This window comes from Sus scrofa, chromosome 2, assembly GCF_000003025.6.
Source record: "Sus scrofa isolate TJ Tabasco breed Duroc chromosome 2, Sscrofa11.1, whole genome shotgun sequence".
Lineage (NCBI taxonomy): Eukaryota > Metazoa > Chordata > Mammalia > Artiodactyla > Suidae > Sus > Sus scrofa.
In genome coordinates this window covers 123,016,851-123,035,435 of record NC_010444.4, presented here as the reverse complement: position 1 = coordinate 123,035,435, position 18,585 = coordinate 123,016,851, and the positions used below count along the sequence as shown (strand labels likewise).

Below are 18,585 nucleotides of genomic sequence, written 5' to 3'. Positions count from 1 at the left end.
GGAAGAAAAACCTCAGTGTATCTGAGGCATTTCTCAGGCAATAACTCCCTTCCTCACCTCTTCATCAAAGTATTTTATTATCTCTTCAATAAGCATATCATATTCAGGTATAGCACCCCCCAAATACAACCTTATTGAGGGCAACTATATGATGGTTAAGTGTCTGCAAAACCTGTCCTATCTTGCTATGTTTTTTTTTGTCCTTTTGCCTTTTCTGGGGCTGCTCCCATGGCATATGGAGATTCCCAGGCTAGGGGTCTAATCAGAGCTGTAGCCGCTGGCCTACGTCAGAGCCACAGCAACATGGGATCCAAGCCGCGTCTGCAACCTACACCATAGCTCACGGCAACACCAGATCCTTAATCCACTGAGCAAGGCCAGGGATCGAACCACTTCGCCACAATGGGAACTCCAAACTAAGATGGTTTTGAAACCAGTTATGTAGAATCCTTTTTTTGGAGCTTTTTGGAGATATAACCAAACCTCCCAACCTGCCCTACATTCATCAATTTTTAATGTATATACAAGTATATGCTCATTACAAACATTTCCTGAATCCTCTCTCAAGCCAGCAGACCCCTTGAATAAAGTATTACCATTTGACTGAGCACCTTAATTTCATGTTAAAAACAAAGCACCTATTTCACTCACTGAAGATGCAATATCAGAGAGAACAACAGTCTTTGGTAAGATCTCTTTCATTCTCATGAAAAAGGGTCAACTTTCCCACTACATATCTGTAGGCACCTGGTAAAATAAAAATGAAAACTAAAAGAACTAAGGGAGAATATTATTCTTTAATATGGATCCGAAAGTAAAGTCCTAGAAATCTCTAAAAAGATGCCATGACTAACAGAAAAGTCTAGTTCTATATCACAGTTCCCAATGCTGCATAATTTAGTTGATAACAGAAGAACGAACATAGGCATGGGGAAAAATAAACCTGCTATGCCTTTTTGTTGTCACCAGGTATTGGTAATGCCCCAGTTTAAGCTACTGCTTCTGCTTATGATCACTTCTACAAACACTGAGTGAACTAGGTTGGGAGCAGATTTTACTGCCCTCTCTCAAAAGAAACAATACTTTATAAGGCTTTTTTTTTTTTTTTTTTTTAGTATTCTGGTGGTCTGTCTGCATATGAAAATATATGGAGTATCAGAAGAAATCAGCCTTCAGGTGTTCCCGTCATGGCACAGAGGAAACAAATCTGACTAGGAACCATGAGGTTGTGGGTTTGATCCCTGGCCTCGATTAATGGTTAAGAATTTGGCGTTGTTGTGACGTATGGTGTACATTGCAGACGCAGCTCGGATCCCGTGTTTCTGTGGCTGTGGTGTAGGTTGGCAGCTGTAGCTCTGATTAGACCCCTAGCCTGGGAACCTCCATATGCCACGAGTGCGGCCCTAAAAAGATAATATTAAAAAAAAAAAAAAAAAAAAGGAAGAAGAAATCAGCCTTCAAAATAATACAATCTTCTGATAGTTTTAAAAGTTTTATAGTTTCTGATGACAGTTTTTTTTTTTTAATTGGGGTCATTTACAACCTTTAAAAGGAAAGTTAACATATGCCATAGCTCACTCTATTCTAAACACATTTTTGTAACATGTGGGCAATAGTCTCAAAGTTACCAGAGCAATAGTTCTCAAAGCGAAGCTAGTATGAGGATGCTTTTGCCAACAATATACATTGTCAGCACCACTCTCTCTTAGCCCCAAAACTGTGAAACATACCCCTAACAAAAGAACCACACTGTTCCCAGAGTGTCCTACTTTTATGTTTTGTTAGGTTGCAGGGCTGCAGTAGGAAGAATGCTAACTATTGCACCAGAAAATAGCTCAAAAAAAACCAAAAAAAACCAAAAAAACTAGGTATACTAATGATGAGTAAATGTCATTACACACTTGTCCAAACCTATATAATGCACAAAACCAAGAGTGAATCATAATGTAAACTATGGGTTTTAGATGATAAAAATGTGTTGACATAGGCTCACCAACTGTAACAAATGTACTGCTCTAGTGGAGGATGTTGATAATAGGGGAGGTTGGGCATGAAGGGTTATATGGAAAATCGCTGGGAACCTTAAACTGCTCTAAAATAAAAAGTCTAATATAAAATAACTTTTTAAAAAGATCTAAGTATACTATTCTGGCTCAGAGAGCAAAACTAGTCAAAATTATCCAAGTGTGCTACAATGGTTCAGTTTAAGAAATCTCAGATGACAAAAAGATAAAGGAAAAATTGTACTGCTCCACGGTGTGGCTAAACTGAAAACAGCCGTGTGAAATAAAAAAAAAATTCTGATACTTAAGTAATATAATATCTTTGTAAATTACTAAATGTAGGCAAAAACTCAATGGGACAGCAAAGTCTTACAAGGACTAAAGGAAAGAAAAGAACTACTAACAGGTGTGCTTGTGTATGCATGTACAGGTTAAACTAATACAAAGTTCAGGACATTATAGAATGTATTAAACATGACCTTTTCCTCAATTAAAGAAATATTTGAGGCCTCATGGTATACTCTCTCAATGAACCTGTGTTTTCTTTTTAAGTAAAAAATAAAAGGAAGTCAGAGGAAATATATATAGAAGGTACAAGGTAAATGAGTGAAATGTGAGAAAGTTGATGCAAATGGTAATTTGGAGAATGATTAAGAATGAAAGAATTGGAGAGTTCCCACTGAGGCTCAATGGTTAATGAATCTGACTAGGAATCATGAGGTTGTGGGTTCAATCCCTGACCTCGCTCAGTAGGTTAAGGATCTGGCGTTGCTGTGAGCTGTTGTGTAGGTCACAGACGTGGCTCGGATCCTGTGTTGCTGTGGCTCTGGTGGAGGCCGGCACCTACAGCTCTAATTCCACCCCTAGCCTGGGAACATCCACACGCCGTGGGTTCAGCCCTAGAAAAAACAAAACAAAAAAAAAAAAAGAGAGAGACAGAGAAAGAAAGAAATGAAAGAATTGGATACACAACACAGAGAAGAAAAAGATGCACAATGCTATTTCTTAAAGACATCTGATTTAGAGGTAAATTATCCTTGCACATAGCTCTCCTCTTAAGCATCAATCATATTTAACCCATGGCCAGACACAAGCATGCCAAGAACTGTATAATACTATGTATTACTTGAATCTTCATAGGCAAAAGACCTATAGCAATGGATTCTCAAAGTCAGAAAAGTAATCCGAGTCACAAAGATGACATTCTCTTAATACATGGGAAAAATGACTAATCCACTGACCTAGGCATATATTTGCTTGTTTTACGCCAGGAAAATCCATTCACAGCTCGAGGATGGGCCAGATATACAAAAGAAAAGTCAATTTCTCCTTGGGATTGTTTTTCAGAACTTTTATCTGGAGAGGTAACAGCTGTCCGCCAGTTTTCTACATTATACCATACCTTTAAAAGACAGTCATCCTAAGGGGAAAAAACCAAAAACAGAAAATATCAAGGACAGAATTAAATTAAAACTAAGTCAAAAAGCAGAAGTAAGATTTTTATCCCTAATTAAAGGAACCGAGGCATGTGAGGAGGGCTTAACCATGGAGGAATTAAGAAAATCTGATTCTAATACTTTTCTATTAATATTACTTAATTGTGCTCCAAATATTAAGGTATGTAAATGTGGGTGTTTTGCAAGGTTGGTTCAAGGAAAAGGTCAGTTACCATTTGGTATAGAAAATAGAGTCATTCAGGAAAGAACTAAAGATAAAGTTAAGGGTTCATTTTTCCACTTATTCAAATACCAAGTAAGAAAGCATTAACACTAGGAGACTTAGATGGCTAATTTTTCAAAACAAAGAACAGTTTTTACTAATTATCATGTGAAAGTTCAAAGAAAATGTTGAAGATGATAATAACCAGTTAGCAACTACTACTATATAAAATATTCTAAGTACGATCAAAATTGCATCTCCTAATCTGAGAAGGAAAACAAGAACAAGGGAGACTAGAATGTACCAGGTTCTGCTCTTAGGCCATTAACTGCATTTCCAATGCTGACTGTAAAGTTAATCAGATTAAAGAGCTATACTTTTCACTAAAAAAACCTCACTGAGGATTTAAGGCATATCTCATATTCTTAGTATGCATGTTTTGACCTATGGGAACAATAATTTTAGACTATAAATTGTATATAAACTGCCAAGTGAAGCAATGATGAAAAAAGAATTTCAAGGGAATACATTATTCTGAAATCAACATGTAATAACAAAGAAAACAGTTATCACATGTCTTTCTAGAAAGTCCGTAAATATATTTCACTTTATATATAACCTAATATAACTGTCAGCTAAGAAATATAAAAACTAGCTATAGTTTATTATTGACAGTATACTACATCTAAGACACTGTGCCTGACACTTTACATACACTGTCTAAACTAATCACATGATATTGGATATTATCATCCTCACTTTATACATGAGAAAAGCAAGGCTCAAAGAGATTAACTACTTGTCCAAGATCAAAAAGTTGGTAAATGGCAAATTTATATACCCAGATCTACCTTTAGTTTATGCTGTTTCAATTATATCATACTGCCTTTTAACAAAATAATATTCAGCCAATTTTTGCTACTTAACATTTTTAATAGAAAATATTTTCAACTTAAGAATAAAGCTAGTTTATTTTTTTCTTAAGTTTCAAAATAACCAGAGACACAATTTGACAATAATATTTTCACAAATTACCTTCCCAGCCGTGGCAAAAAATTCTCCATCAGGTGAAAATTTCATTAAATAAACTTGGGAAGCAGTTCTATAAATTAAACAAAGAATAATTTTCAAGAAAAATTAAATGAATGAATACAACATTACTTCAAATTATATTTGGTAATTTGCTTCAAATAGAAAATTTTGTAATAACACAAGTTTCATACTCACTTTAAGTATATCTCAAGATATAAAATAAAAAGTAGAAAACTTTAACTAAAAAAAGTACTTTTTTAATGCAAAAATACACATAAGAATCATGTAAGGAATGACTCAGTCTTTCTTTCTTTTTTTTTTTTTTTTCTTTTTAGGGCATATGGAAGTTTCCAGGCTAGGGTTGAATCAGCCACAGCAACACAGGATCTGAGCTACATCTGAGACTTACACCACAGTTCATGGCAATGACAAATCCCTTACCCACTGAGCGAAGCCAGGGATCAAACCCACATTTTCTTGGATACTAGTTAGGTTCTTAACACACTGAGGCACAACAGGAACTCCAGGAACGACTCAGACTTAAAAGCTTAAGACAAGAAAGCCACAGGGGTCATTCACTTAGAATGTGAGAAAGAGAGAAAGCTTTCGTATTTTAATCTGGAAATCTAATTTCCAGAGGCTTGAATACTTATATCCCATTTTCATTGATGATAAATTAGTATTTTAAAATGAATTCTATCTTAAGGTAGAATTTGCACAATTAAAGATTATCGGGTTAATGGGAGACTTGCAACCATTGTGGATTTGGCCTTCTAAGTCACCAACATACTTGGTGCATATTTGTCTTTTCTTTTCCAAGGAGCTTTGGCTCATTTCTCTTCATTGCCTTCCCTCTGGCTACCTATATATATTGATCCAGACACCTGTCACTATCATCGTTTCCTTTTTTTTACTCAAGTTCATGCTTAGATTCATTATAAACTATTTGTAAAGAAGGTCAAAGAGGAATTCTGTCACAGTTTATTCCAAATAAAATAACTCTTCTTCCTATTTTAAATGTAATAAATACATAATAGAGAATACTGACAAAAATGGGTGAAAAAAATAAAATCTTCTACAGCTTCACCAATACCACAACACCTATTCTTAGGCAAAACCACTGTTAACATATTAATACACAGACTTCCAAATCCTCTCTTGTGTCAGGAACAAAATGGAAACCAAGGTCACAGTTACAATTTTTTTTTTGCAATATTTATTTTAAAATATGTCATGAAAGAAAGGGTGGGGGAAAAAACTGTAACTGCAATGTATACATCTAAGGATGACCTGACCCCCTTGCTGTACAGTGGGAAAATAATAAAAAAATAAAATAAAAAATAAATAAATAAATAAAATTTATAAAAATAAATAAATAAATAAATAAAATATGTCATGAGCAAAAATGGTACAACGAACATTTTTGCACGTACATTTTTATGTATCTGGTTAATGCTAATATCTTTAAAGTAAATAATTAAAAGTGCTTGATCTCTGTGATTGTGACCTTGTTGCCCCTACAGTCTTAAAAGAGTAGCTACAGAAGTCCTTTAAAGAGGGAATTGGATTTCACACCCCTTCTGCTCAAAACCCCCAAGAGCTTCCCAAGTCAGAATAAAAGGCAAAAGTCTCACAATAACCTAGAAGCTGACTCCTCATTCTGATCACTGCCCCTACCACTCCTCACTCTGTTCACTTTCCTCAAGCTACAAGCTAAGCACACTTTTACCTCAGAGTCTTAAACTAGTTCCCTCTTCCTACAACATTCTTCTCCCAGAGATGGGCACATATTGCTTACTCACTCACTTTCTACAGGTCTATGTACTCAAGAGTTACCCCCACTCTTCTTCCCTTATCCTACTTACTTTTCTATCTTACTTTCTGGTCTTCATCTAACACATACATGCAGTGTTTTAAATGCACCGCAAATGAAAAGAATCTGAGAGAGAATGGATATGTGTTTATGTATGACTGGGTCAATTTGTAGCACAGCAGAAATTATCACAGTTTTTTAAATTAACTATACTTCAATAAAACTTAAAAAAAGCACCACAAACAAACTGTGCTCAAACTCAACTTTTAAATGTATTCTAGTTAGTGTAATCTTCAGTTGATCCTAAAATGAAACTTGCATAGTTTCTAGTCCCAAACCTTTACTGCTCAAAGAGCAAACCATCTCAAATAATTAACATATCTAGTCCAAGTCACAAGTGTGTAATTCTGACCATGACTTAAGATTATTTCTCTCTCCCAAATTTATGAAATACATTTAAAATTCCCAGTTCAACCCAAGGAAGCCCTTTACTAGATTTTCAGTGAAGGCAATATAACACTTTTTTGCTCTTCTCTCCCCATCCTTACGTGAAAGACTCAAAAGCAAAGCTGTAACTTTTTCTAAAGAATTATCTTTGCAAAATCCTATTTCCTTTCCACATGTTAACCCTTCTTAATATCCAAGATCTAGCTGAGGGGTACAAATAACACAAAACCAGCTCCTTTGAAATCTTCTTTATAAATTCTATATACAGGCTATCTGCCTTACTCTGACTCTGGTATCTGATTTATACCCTATTACTGCATTGTATAAAAAGGACTCAGGAAGAACGCCATTCCTAACATCCTGTCATATGATTTACTGGTGTATTGTCTATGTTGCCCTATTTGTTCACAGCTATATTCCAAGCACTTTTACACTGCCTGGCACATGAAAAGCACTGAAACAAATACTCGTTGAATGAATGCAAGAAAACTGGAATTGATATCTCAAGGGTATAAAAAAAATTAAGCCTGCTGATTCATACTTCCAAATTGATCTTTAGAAAGATAATATCGGAATTCCCGTCGTGGCTCAGTGGAAATGAATCTGACTAGTATCCATGAGGGCGCAGGTTCGATCCCTGGCTTCCCTGGCCTCGATCGGTGGGTTAATGATCTGGCGTTGCTGTAAGCTGTGGTATAAGTCACAGACGCAGCTCGGATTTGGTGTTGCTGTGGCTGTACTGTAGGCTGGCAGCTACAGCTCTGATTCTACCCCTAGCCTGGGCACCTCCATGTGTCGTGGGTGTAGCACTAAAAAGACAAAAAAATAAAAAATAAAATAAAAAGATGATACCAACTGTGTGCCTTTACTAACAGTTAAGAGTAGCTTTTCTCCACTCACTCATTACAATAGATAACATTTATTCTCTTCTTTCTGGGTATTTCACATTACTTGATTTGAGTGTGGTCAATCAAGTCATAATATGTTCATTATTCATACGTACTACTGTTTAAAAATTTCCTTTTCCCTCTCCATTTTTGTTGACTTTTGAGATGTCTGTTATTTTCCAATTATTTTTTGAGACCTCCTTTTAAACAAGGCATTAACCCAAACTTGCACATATTTCCCACCAAGTTTTGGTTCTTTTCCTTATGGGGTTTCTGCTTCACAGAAACTTTTTTTAAAATTCATTTATTTCCCTTTTTCGGCTGCCTCGCGGCACATGGAGTTCCCAGGCCAGGGATCAGATCTGAGCTGCAGCTGCAACCTACTCCACAGCTGTGGCAATACCAGATCCTTTAAACCACTGTGCTGGGCTGAGGGTATAACCAGCGTCCTAGTGCTGCAGAAATGCTGCCGATCCCGATACACCACAGCAGGAACTCCCAGAAACTTTTTATTGATACATGAAACTATTATTTTTCCTTTTCTTTCCTTTTAGTTTATATTTCTGATGTCATACGTAGTTTTTCTAACTCTAAAGCAACAATTCTCATCCAAAAAATGATAGAACACAAATGACAAATGTTAGCCCAATATGTAATTTTTGATTTTCTAGTAGTGACATTTTAAAAAGTAAAAAGAAACACATGAAATTCATTGTAACATATTTTACTTAACCTAATATATCCAAAATTGTCTCATTTAAATGTGTAAACAGTTAAAATTTAGTAAGATTTTGACATTTTTTTCCTTGTGCAAACTTTTAAAAACCAGTGTGTATTTCATATATCACATCCCAATTCAATATTTAATTTTCTTCATATAGGCCTTCTATATTTCCTACGTTTCTTCCCAGTCGATTTATTCAACAATTACAAAAAGAATCATCAGGAGTTCCCATTGTGGTTCGGTAGTAATGAACCCGACTAGTATCTGTGAGAAAATGGGTTCGATTCCTGACCCCACTCAGTGGGTTAAGGATCTGGTGCTGCCTTGAGCCCTGGTGTAGGTTGCCGACATGGCTCAGATCCCACATTGCTGTGACTGCAGCATACGCCGGCATCTGTAGCTCCAATTTGACCCCTAACCTGGGAACTTCCATATGCTGCGAGTATGGCCCTAAAAATAAACAGCAAAGAGAGCATGGGAAATGGTGAATTCTCTGTATATAAGAAAAGGCATGTCACAATGAAAGTAAATCAATACTTTTTATGTTAGTTTGGTTTTATGCAAACTAAAACACATTTATAATATAATAAGACCACAAAGAATAGGTTTATCGGTTTAATCCCCTAATTACTTGCTTACTTGCAATGCCAAATGCATCTCCAATCCCCAAAATTGAGATCTGTTTTATCTGGATTTTCTTCTTCAGCTGTCTTCTCCAAGTTTGCATTGGACCAGAGTTGCAAACAGCTAGAACCAGTTAAAAGTCGATTGCCTAAAAAATACATGCATCATTCACCAATTATTATTTAGGCATTTAATTAGTGAGTTAAGCTACATGCTCAAGAGTTTCAAATAATACTATAAAGATAATACAATTTTTTAAAAAGTTAAATAATAAAAAGAGATTTGAGACATGGAGAGTAAGGCTATATTTTAACCTTGCTGAAGCAGTTTAGAAAAAAAAAAAAAAAGAAGAGATCTTATAATCTCTAATTCAACAAACATTTATTTTTTTGTCTTTTTGCCTTTTCTAGGGCCACACCCACGGCACATGAAGGTTCCCAGGCTAGGGGTCTAATCAGAGCTGTAGCTGCCAAGCCTACAGCAGAGCTACAGCAATGCTAGATTGAGCTGCGTCTGCAACCTACACCACAGTTCACGGCAACACTGGATCCTTAACCCACTGAGCCAGAGATTGAACCTGCGTCCTCATGGATGCTAGTTGGGTTTGTTAACCACTGAGCCATGGGAATTCCTTAACAAACATTTAATGAGCGTTTTCTTTGGAACAGAAACTGTGCTAGGCACTGACAATACAATGAAAAATGAAAACACTGTGCTTTTTCATGATGAATTTACATGCCAGTAGAGAAATAATATAAACAAAGTTAACCATTCTTGAACTGTTAAGTAATCTACTCATTATCACAAAATCTGTAGTCAAATATGTGAACATTTATTGGGAGCTAAGTATATGATGGGCTCCTAAAAATAAATAAAATACCAAATAAAATTGAAACTCAGCCCTTGTCTAATAAAAAAATAAATAATTACAATAAATGGTAATACTATAGTACACTAACCATATAATTTATCATCCAAACAGGAACAATTGTGAAAATAAAAGGTGCCACTTAATAATCATATGAGAACAACAGGCATAAACTGGGACATGAATCCCCCTATCCATGGTAGTTATATACAAAAAGCTGTATTAATGCCAAATTTAAACCAAGGTAAAATTTTCACTCTTTCCACTGTATGCATAAAATATACACACAGGATAACAGCTAGTAAGCACCAATCTCATGAGAAAAAATTTTAAAACTTTTTTTAAAATCTAAAATAATCTTAGTTTACCTTCTAAGACAGTTTCCAATAGTCTGAACTTTGTGTTCTAAATTGACACTTTTTCTCAACCATTTCATCTACTATGTTAAAACTTAAGCTGTCTTATCTATCTTCACTGATGACTTCTAGTTCTATGTTCCAAAGATAATTTCTTTTAAAAATTCAGATTCAGGAGTTCCCGTCATGGCTCAGCAGAAACGAATCTGACTCGTATCCATGAGGACACAGAGTCAATCTCTGGCCTTGCTCAGTGGGTTAAGGATCCAGTGTGGCCGTGGGCTGTGGTATAGGTCACAGACGTGGCTTGGATGTGGTATGGCTGTGGCGTAGGCCAGCGGCTACAACTCCAATTCAACTGCTAGCCTGGGAACTTCCATGTGCCGTGGGTGTGGTCCTAAAAAAACCCCCAAAAATCTAAAAAATAAATTTAAAAAATTCAGATTCAAATTTCTACCTACTGAATATTTCTATATGATATGCAATATCTCAAATTCCATACATCCAAATAAAACTTACACGTTCGACTATCTTGAACTCCTACATATCACTCCTCTTTTGATCACAGATACTCTCAAAGTAATCTGAAATCCAGTTGCCAAGTAATGTCAATTCTACTACCTAAAAACATTTCATAGCTATGTATTTCCTTTAGTCACGTGATATTAATTGAGCACCTACTATGATAAAAGCACTGAAACAAGTTCTCATTTCTCATTCTCACTACCATGACTACATATTCTCCAAAGGTAATTATAAATAACACAATACTGATTTTCCTGTTTCTGTCTCTGATCATTCTAAGTTACTGCTACCAGAAAAATCTGGCAAAACCATAAAATCATCTTGTCACTAGCCACTCTCAAAAACCTATACACTTTATACAATAAAAAAGAGATACGCTAAAGTTCCTTGGCATGACTGTAAAGGCCTTCCATACACTGCAATCTTATCTCATCGCCAGACTCACTCCAGCCTCAATGAAGTACTACTAATCATTAGAATATATCTTCTGCTTTTTCTTTCTTTGCACATTGTGATAAATTAGTAAATATTGCTTTTGAATTTTTTTAAATATATAAATAAATGATACATATTATAAACATTATTTCCTTAGAATTCACTTCACTTTCCCACCATCTGCACCCTCCCAACCTATTTCCACCCTCACTGTTAAAATCTATCTACACTCATGTCAAAAGGCTCCCCTTCAGTTGAACTTTGATTCTCTAGAGAGAATTAGTGTCTCCTTCCCAAAATAACAGGTATCCCTACAATAGCTGGACACTATTATAGGGCATATTTTCCTAATTTCAGTATAAGCTCTAAAGAGCATGATCTGTTTTACTTACTTTTGTGTTCACCACAATCTCACAAAAAGCACACAAAATAGAACTGAAATATATGAAAGTAAAAAAAAAAAAAAAAAAGCAATAGCCTAGACAAGTGTTATTTCAATTCAGTTAATCCTCTTGCTCCTTACCTGCAGGATCCCAAGTTATATTGTGAGCTATTGAGTCCAGAAAAAATTGGCCACTTTTCTGCCACTGACTATATAATTCCTAAAACGAAAAAAAAGTCATTTAGTAAATTATTATGGGCATCTTTTCATTGTTCAATGTATACACTGACACTGTTTTGAAAAATTTTTTTTAAATATTTTTGGTTAAAGTACAGTTGATTTACAATGCTATTATTATTTTTAATAATATATGCATTCATTTTTTTGGTATAATTGACCATGTAGTCATATTTAAAGAGAATAAGATGTTCAGTCCAGTCAAGTAAAATAAGGAATATGTTATGGAGGAGATTAATGAGAAAATATCCACTCCTAGAAGTCCAAAAGTCTGTCTTTAGAATATTTAAACAACCAATAAATATTAGCCACCTACAACATATGTATTAATCTCATATGTATTAATGCATTAATCTTTTAACATTATAATTACTACTTTATTATTATAGTTACAAAGGTTTAATTTTAAATGTGCCTGTGTCTCTACTACTTGAGGATTCCTTCTCTTTCAATGTTTCATCTTCACCTGACATCACATGGTATATATAAAAATTCAGAATAAGAGATATTAAAACTTCCAGGGAGTTCCTGTTGTGGCACAGTGGAAACAAATCCGACTAGTATCCACGAGGTTATGGGTTTGATCCCTGGCCTCGCTCAGTGGGTTAAGGATCCAGTGTGGCCGTAAGATGTGGTGTAGGTCACAGACACGGCTCGGATCCTGCGTTGCTCTGGCTGCGGCTGTGGCTGGCAGCCATAGCTCCAACTGGACCCCTAGCGTAGAAACCTCCATATGCCGTGAGTGCAGCCCTAAAAAGCAAAAAAAAAAAAAAAAGAAAGAAAGAAAAAAATATTAACACTTCCATTATATTACATAATTTAAGGGCTTTTCATTCCTTAAAGCAGTATTTTTCAAACTCTTTAACCTGAAAACCAGTAAGAAATACATATTGCATTATGACCCGGAACACACACACACCCACACCCACACATAAATACAACCTAAGTTTACCTTTACTATATGTGATGCACTCTAACATTTTCTATTCTCTTTCATTTTCTGTTAAATACAGATTGTGGCCTACTAAGTAGATTTCTCTAACCCCTAATAGATGAAATACATAAACACTCTTAGTGGTTCTCCTACTTCAGTATGAAAATAGCCTGAGATGTTTATACTAAAATTCAAACTCTCAGGACCCATCCTCAAAGGCTCAGGTTCCAAAGGTCCAGGAAGGAGCACAGAAATCTGTACTTTAAATCAAAATCTCCAGGTGATTTTGATACAAGTGACCTACAGAATATGCTTTTATGAAACACTATCTTTCAGGAATGGCTCTCAGTCACAGCACACATCAGAACGTCCTCTAGAATTAGATATATAAGGACATAGGCACAGCCCTATACCTATATATTTAGAATTCCCCATGGCATAATCCAGACACATATATAGACTAGTGAGTCTAAAGGGTACTTTTTGTAAAGAATCACCATCTTAAAAGGGGATTCCAGAATGTACAAATAAAATATTTTTTTAATGAGGAGCTGAAGATTCTCCGAGACTATAGCCTAGAATTAAACATTCTGTTCATCTTCCAAGTCCGTGATTTTTTCCATTTGATCTTTCCATTTGATCCAGTTTACTTATCAGGCTTTTTTTCTTTACCCTCTCTGCAAAGTCAGTGCTGACTACCAATAAACTAGCATCTTCTTACTGAATTTTTCACAGTTATATTAAAAAATTATAATTAGTAGAAAAGAAAATGGGCAAAACGTGAAATTCTCAATTCTACCCCTATTAGTAAAGGTATTTTAACAAACTGATTTTTAAAGTTAGTTATTTCATTCAAAAAATATGTATTGTGGAGCTCCCATCGTGGCTCAGTGCTTAACGAATCCCACTAGGAACCATGAAGTTGTGGGTTCGGTCCCTGGCCTTCCTTAGTGGGTTAAGGATCCGGCATTGCCTTGAGCTGCAGGTTGCAGACGCGGATTGGATCCCGCGTTACTGTGGCTCTGGCGTAGGCCAGCAGCCACAGCTCCAATTAGACCCCGAGCCTGGGAACCTCCATGTGCTGTGGGAGTAGCCCTAGAAAAGGCAAAAAGACAAAAACAAACAAACAAAAAAACATGTATTGAGAATTATTTGAAATGTAGTATTTTGGGTGGAACAACCCCCTTTAAAATTTGTTTTAAAAACTGACATAAGCATATGAGAGCTCTAATATTTGATTCGTTAGGTAATACATAAACACAAATAGAAATGAGAGGAGAATTGTGGACTCTCCTTCAATGAAATTTTAAAATGTGTTATTTAACCCTGAGAAAATATTTTTCATTAACACAAGTAGAGGAAAAAAAATGCTCACACTTAAGAATCAATAGTTCTCTGGTTCTACTATTAGTTCTTTCGCTCAGTAGCTGTTTCATTGCTCAAGTCACTTATTTCCTTTGGGTCTCTTCTGACTTATTTATAAAAAAGTAATAATAACAGCTGCCAAACTAAGTCAGAAGGAATTTATATGATACTAATGAGCTAAGTGAAAATGAAATGAAAACTATTAAAAGATGTAGAAAGTAAATTTATTATTAAAATGTTAATTCTTTCAATTTAACACATTTAACACATTTCCACAGTCTTTGACATCCAGAATGAATAGATATTAACCAACTTCAGAATTGGGCAGAGCCTCTTAAGACTCACTTGCCTAACAAATAGCTACAGAGCAGAAGAGAAAGAAAACATTCCTATGATTCCTACTACAATGCTCTTTAGATCACACTATGCTGATCCTCTCTCACATGGTTTAAATCACTAGTTTAATCTTTAGTAGAGATGGGTACAATAACCTGGTCTGTCTTTTATATTTAAAAGCATTTAAACACCCAAGAAATCTACTATGTCACCTCAATATTTATAAACTAATGTTTAAACCAACTTTCAGAACTATTTCTGAATATGGTTTCTTTATAAAGAAAAACACTCATTGAGCCACCAACAATTATATTACATGATATAATACGTGCAAGATGTTAAGTCCAGGAAGTATGTTAAAACTTTACAATTAAAACATGTCACTTTAAGACAAAACATATAAGGCAGAAAAACTACACAAAAGTAGATCATAGCAACAGAGAACAAGTGCCAAATACGACTGGACAATGATGTGTACCACTATAAATAAAGTAACTGACAAACTTCAAATTGCTGACTCTTCAAATACTTATTATAAAAGGAAAAAAAAAAAGATAGAAGAAAGCATTTCAAGACAATTCATTAAGCTAATTTTTTTTTTTTTTTTTTTTTTTTTTTTTTTTTTGTCTTTTTAGGGCTGCACCCGTGGCATATGGAGATTCCCAGGCTAGGGGTCGAATTGGAGCTGTAGCCTTTGGCCTATGCCACAGCAATGCCAGATCTGAACAGCGTCTGTGACCTATACCACAGCTCACGGTAATGCTGGATCTTTAACCCACTTAGCAAGGCCAGGGATCAAACCCACGTCCTCGTGGATACTAGTCAGGTTCATTAACCACTGAGCCATGACGGGTTCTCCCAATTCATTAAGCACAATTTAGTTTAATTCTATTTCAATGAAAGAGTTGAACACAGTTTTAATAAGGAAGTGGTATTTAACATGTCTTTAATGAGTGTATAATTTACACTGCTTTTATGTGATGATCATTTTAATTTTATACTCTTAAAATAGTCTTTTAATACACAAGACATTTCTATTTCTAAAAGAAAAAGATAAATTACTAACCGAATTTTTCTTTTGCTTCGGTAGGTTAACAGGTTCAAAAACAGAGATAACATTTCCATAGGATGCTGCAATCTTTTAAAAGGAAATAAAGAAAACTTATGACACGTTAACTTATAAATCAAAAGAGCAAAAGAAATGAACAGTATAACTTAAAATATACCCAATACAAAATTTCCTTCACCAGTACTTGAGAAGGTCAGTTTTGGGGACTACCATATCTGGGTCAGAATACCAGTACTCTCATTACTGTGTAACTAGCAAGTTAGTCTCTCTGAACTTTAGTTTACATATTTATAATACTATCTTCCTAACAGAATTATTTTGAGGACTGAAATAACATTTGAAAAATATCTGGCATAGAATTATCTATATAAGACACATAGTAAATGTTAATTACCTTCCTCACAGAAGAAAAATGTATTGATGTAATTCTTGTCAAGTATGGAATCCAACATGACTTAAAAATCAGTTTTTAGGTTATCTGTCCTTAAAGTTCACAATTTTGGCAGTGTATATTTAAGTTTTTAGAAATAAAACCTGTCTATTCCTTTGTGAACTCTCTAAAAAGTGCTGAATATTTTCAATTTATTTTATTTGAGTACCCTGAAAATTTATTCTTTAAATCAATAGAGCATAACCCTTCCTGGCTCTGTTTTATAACATGGCTACTACTATAGCTTAAGTCATAAATGAAAACTATTAAAATAATATCAAAGTATTAAAATGAATACATCATAAATCACATAGATATATAGACTGAATGAATCAGGGATAAAAATAAGAACATATAATCTAGTGAAGAGGGAGTAAGAAATGAGGATATAACATTCACATGGGAAAAAATAACTTTCAAGGACTATTTTTAAGTGTTCTGAGGAGTTCTTAGAATACAGAAATCATCTGTATTGAATTAGTCTGAGAGTGTTCAGTTTAGGCCAATTAAGTGTGAGTAGGATTTCAGAGTGCAGTGAGTATTCAATAATAGGGCAGAGTATGAATACAAGCATAAATATTAAAAGAAGTAACTAATGTTTGGAGGTGACTGACCACCAGCCCAGTTAGAGGAGAAAATTAACAGACATGAGGCCAAAAACGCAGGTTTAAGTCATGTTATTCAGGGACTCACACCAAGATGAACAATTTGAACTTTTCTACAATAATGGGAAACCAAGAATGTTTTTAAGCAAATGAATAGCAAGATAAATGCAGGTGAATTTTCTTAGAAAAAGTAACCCGGTAAAGTACTACAAAAAAAAAAAAAAAAGTAATAATAAAATATTGATGCCTATGGTATCAAGAAACATTTCCTTCTTAAAAGTAAACAGAAGTCCCAAGTGCCAGAACATACAAATTTTCTTCTTGATACCTAAAGGAATCATCTGATTATATCAATATTTTTGAAACAAAGGAAATTTACCATTTATTAGAGTGATTATAAAACAAAATGACCTCTTCATTCTAGCCAGGACTGTCATAAAATCTGTCTTATCACAAAAATATAATTCATATTTGAAATTATTAATTTCTAACATTAACCAGCTCTATTTGCATCTAGATGGTATAAGCGAGTTTTTACACAATGATGACTGCAGAACTACAAAGCTAAGAGATCAAAACAAGCATGAAGATAAGGGGAAAAAATTCTAAATGATTTTTAGCATTTCATCATAAAAATCATTTCTGTAGTATGGTGAGAATAAAAGGCTGAACAAAAGAAAGACAGATGAGAGACACTTGTAACTCTGCTGAAAAGATATAAGGAGATAACTGTTTACAAAGAATGAGTCTAACAAATTCTTATCAGGAGTTTATCTGTAAATATACTAAAGTTTATTGTCATTCTTTTCCCTTAATCCAATCAATTTTTTAAAAAGTAAGCTTTACATCTATTCTAGAGGTAATAAATATTTTATTTCTTGGCCAATTCATAGAGAAAATTATGCTATGTTTCAAAATTATATAAGAACAGAATTCCCGACAATTTCTAAGATACAGCTGAGTCAGGAATTTTGTTCTTTCCAGTGCATCTTAGAAAGCCAAAGAAATCTGTAGCTACATTGTCTTAGAAACAAAAAGAAAGTCTCTAATTCAACAGGAAATAGATATTTCAGAGACTCTCTTGACAAAAACCACATTCAAAACAAATCTCATATTACCATAAGATTACAAACCTTGCCTTGTTGCATTGAACAATCTACACATCCTACTTGAATATTTCCATGTTTAGCTCCTGGGATTATTTGCAATCTTTCAAAATCACTTCCCAGTATAACAATGTCACATCCAGATGCATAAGCCTAAAAACAAAACAAGAACAAAATAAAATTAAAACGATAAAATTCTCAAGAAAATATTCATCATGTAGGACACTGGCATTAAATATCATTTTTTAACAGACTAACTTGATTCTTTTTAAAAAATTTATTATTTGAAAATATTTCCTTTACCCTACCCATACATAGTCCCATTAGCAAATTTGGTCAGTTCCATCTACAAAATATATGTGGATCCCTTTCACTTCTTACACCTCCACCCAATGCTACTGTCCCTACTTACCTACTATATATAATCTCTCTCTTGCACTATTATTTATACTCTGACTGCTCCATTCTTGCTTCCCTCTAATTCCCTCCCACACTGAGTGATCTTTTTAAAATGTTTATTACACAAAGTAATTTTCCCTTTTTAAGACTCTTCAATAGTTTCCTCTTTCTACCCGAAATAAAAAAAATCTCAACTCCTTACAAATGTCAATGCCCTAAATGATTGTCCAAACTCCCCAAACCTCACGCTAATCTTTGCTTCTCTCAACAGGCTCCTGCCCCTATACTGCCCTTCTTTCTGTTCCTTGGGCATATCAGTCTTTTCCTCCCAAGAAGTGGTTTATCTTCC

The 18,585-nt window shown here is 34.6% G+C and overlaps 1 protein-coding gene across 9 annotated transcripts in view; it reads right to left on the bottom strand.

Annotated features, from left to right (window-relative positions):
* Positions 1-18,585, bottom strand: part of DMXL1 (Dmx like 1) — a 139,789-nt gene that overhangs the window by 107,430 nt on the left and 13,774 nt on the right. For all 9 annotated transcript variants that reach the window (XM_021084664.1, XM_021084665.1, XM_021084667.1 and 6 more), the window contains exons 2-7: positions 17,865-17,990; positions 15,694-15,765; positions 11,897-11,975; positions 9,205-9,337; positions 4,698-4,764; positions 3,245-3,423 (exon numbers count right to left, since the gene is read on the bottom strand). In XM_021084664.1, the coding sequence (XP_020940323.1) occupies positions 3,245-3,423; positions 4,698-4,764; positions 9,205-9,337; positions 11,897-11,975; positions 15,694-15,765; positions 17,865-17,990 (656 nt within the window). The remainder of the gene's footprint in view (positions 1-3,244; positions 3,424-4,697; positions 4,765-9,204; positions 9,338-11,896; positions 11,976-15,693; positions 15,766-17,864; positions 17,991-18,585) is intronic.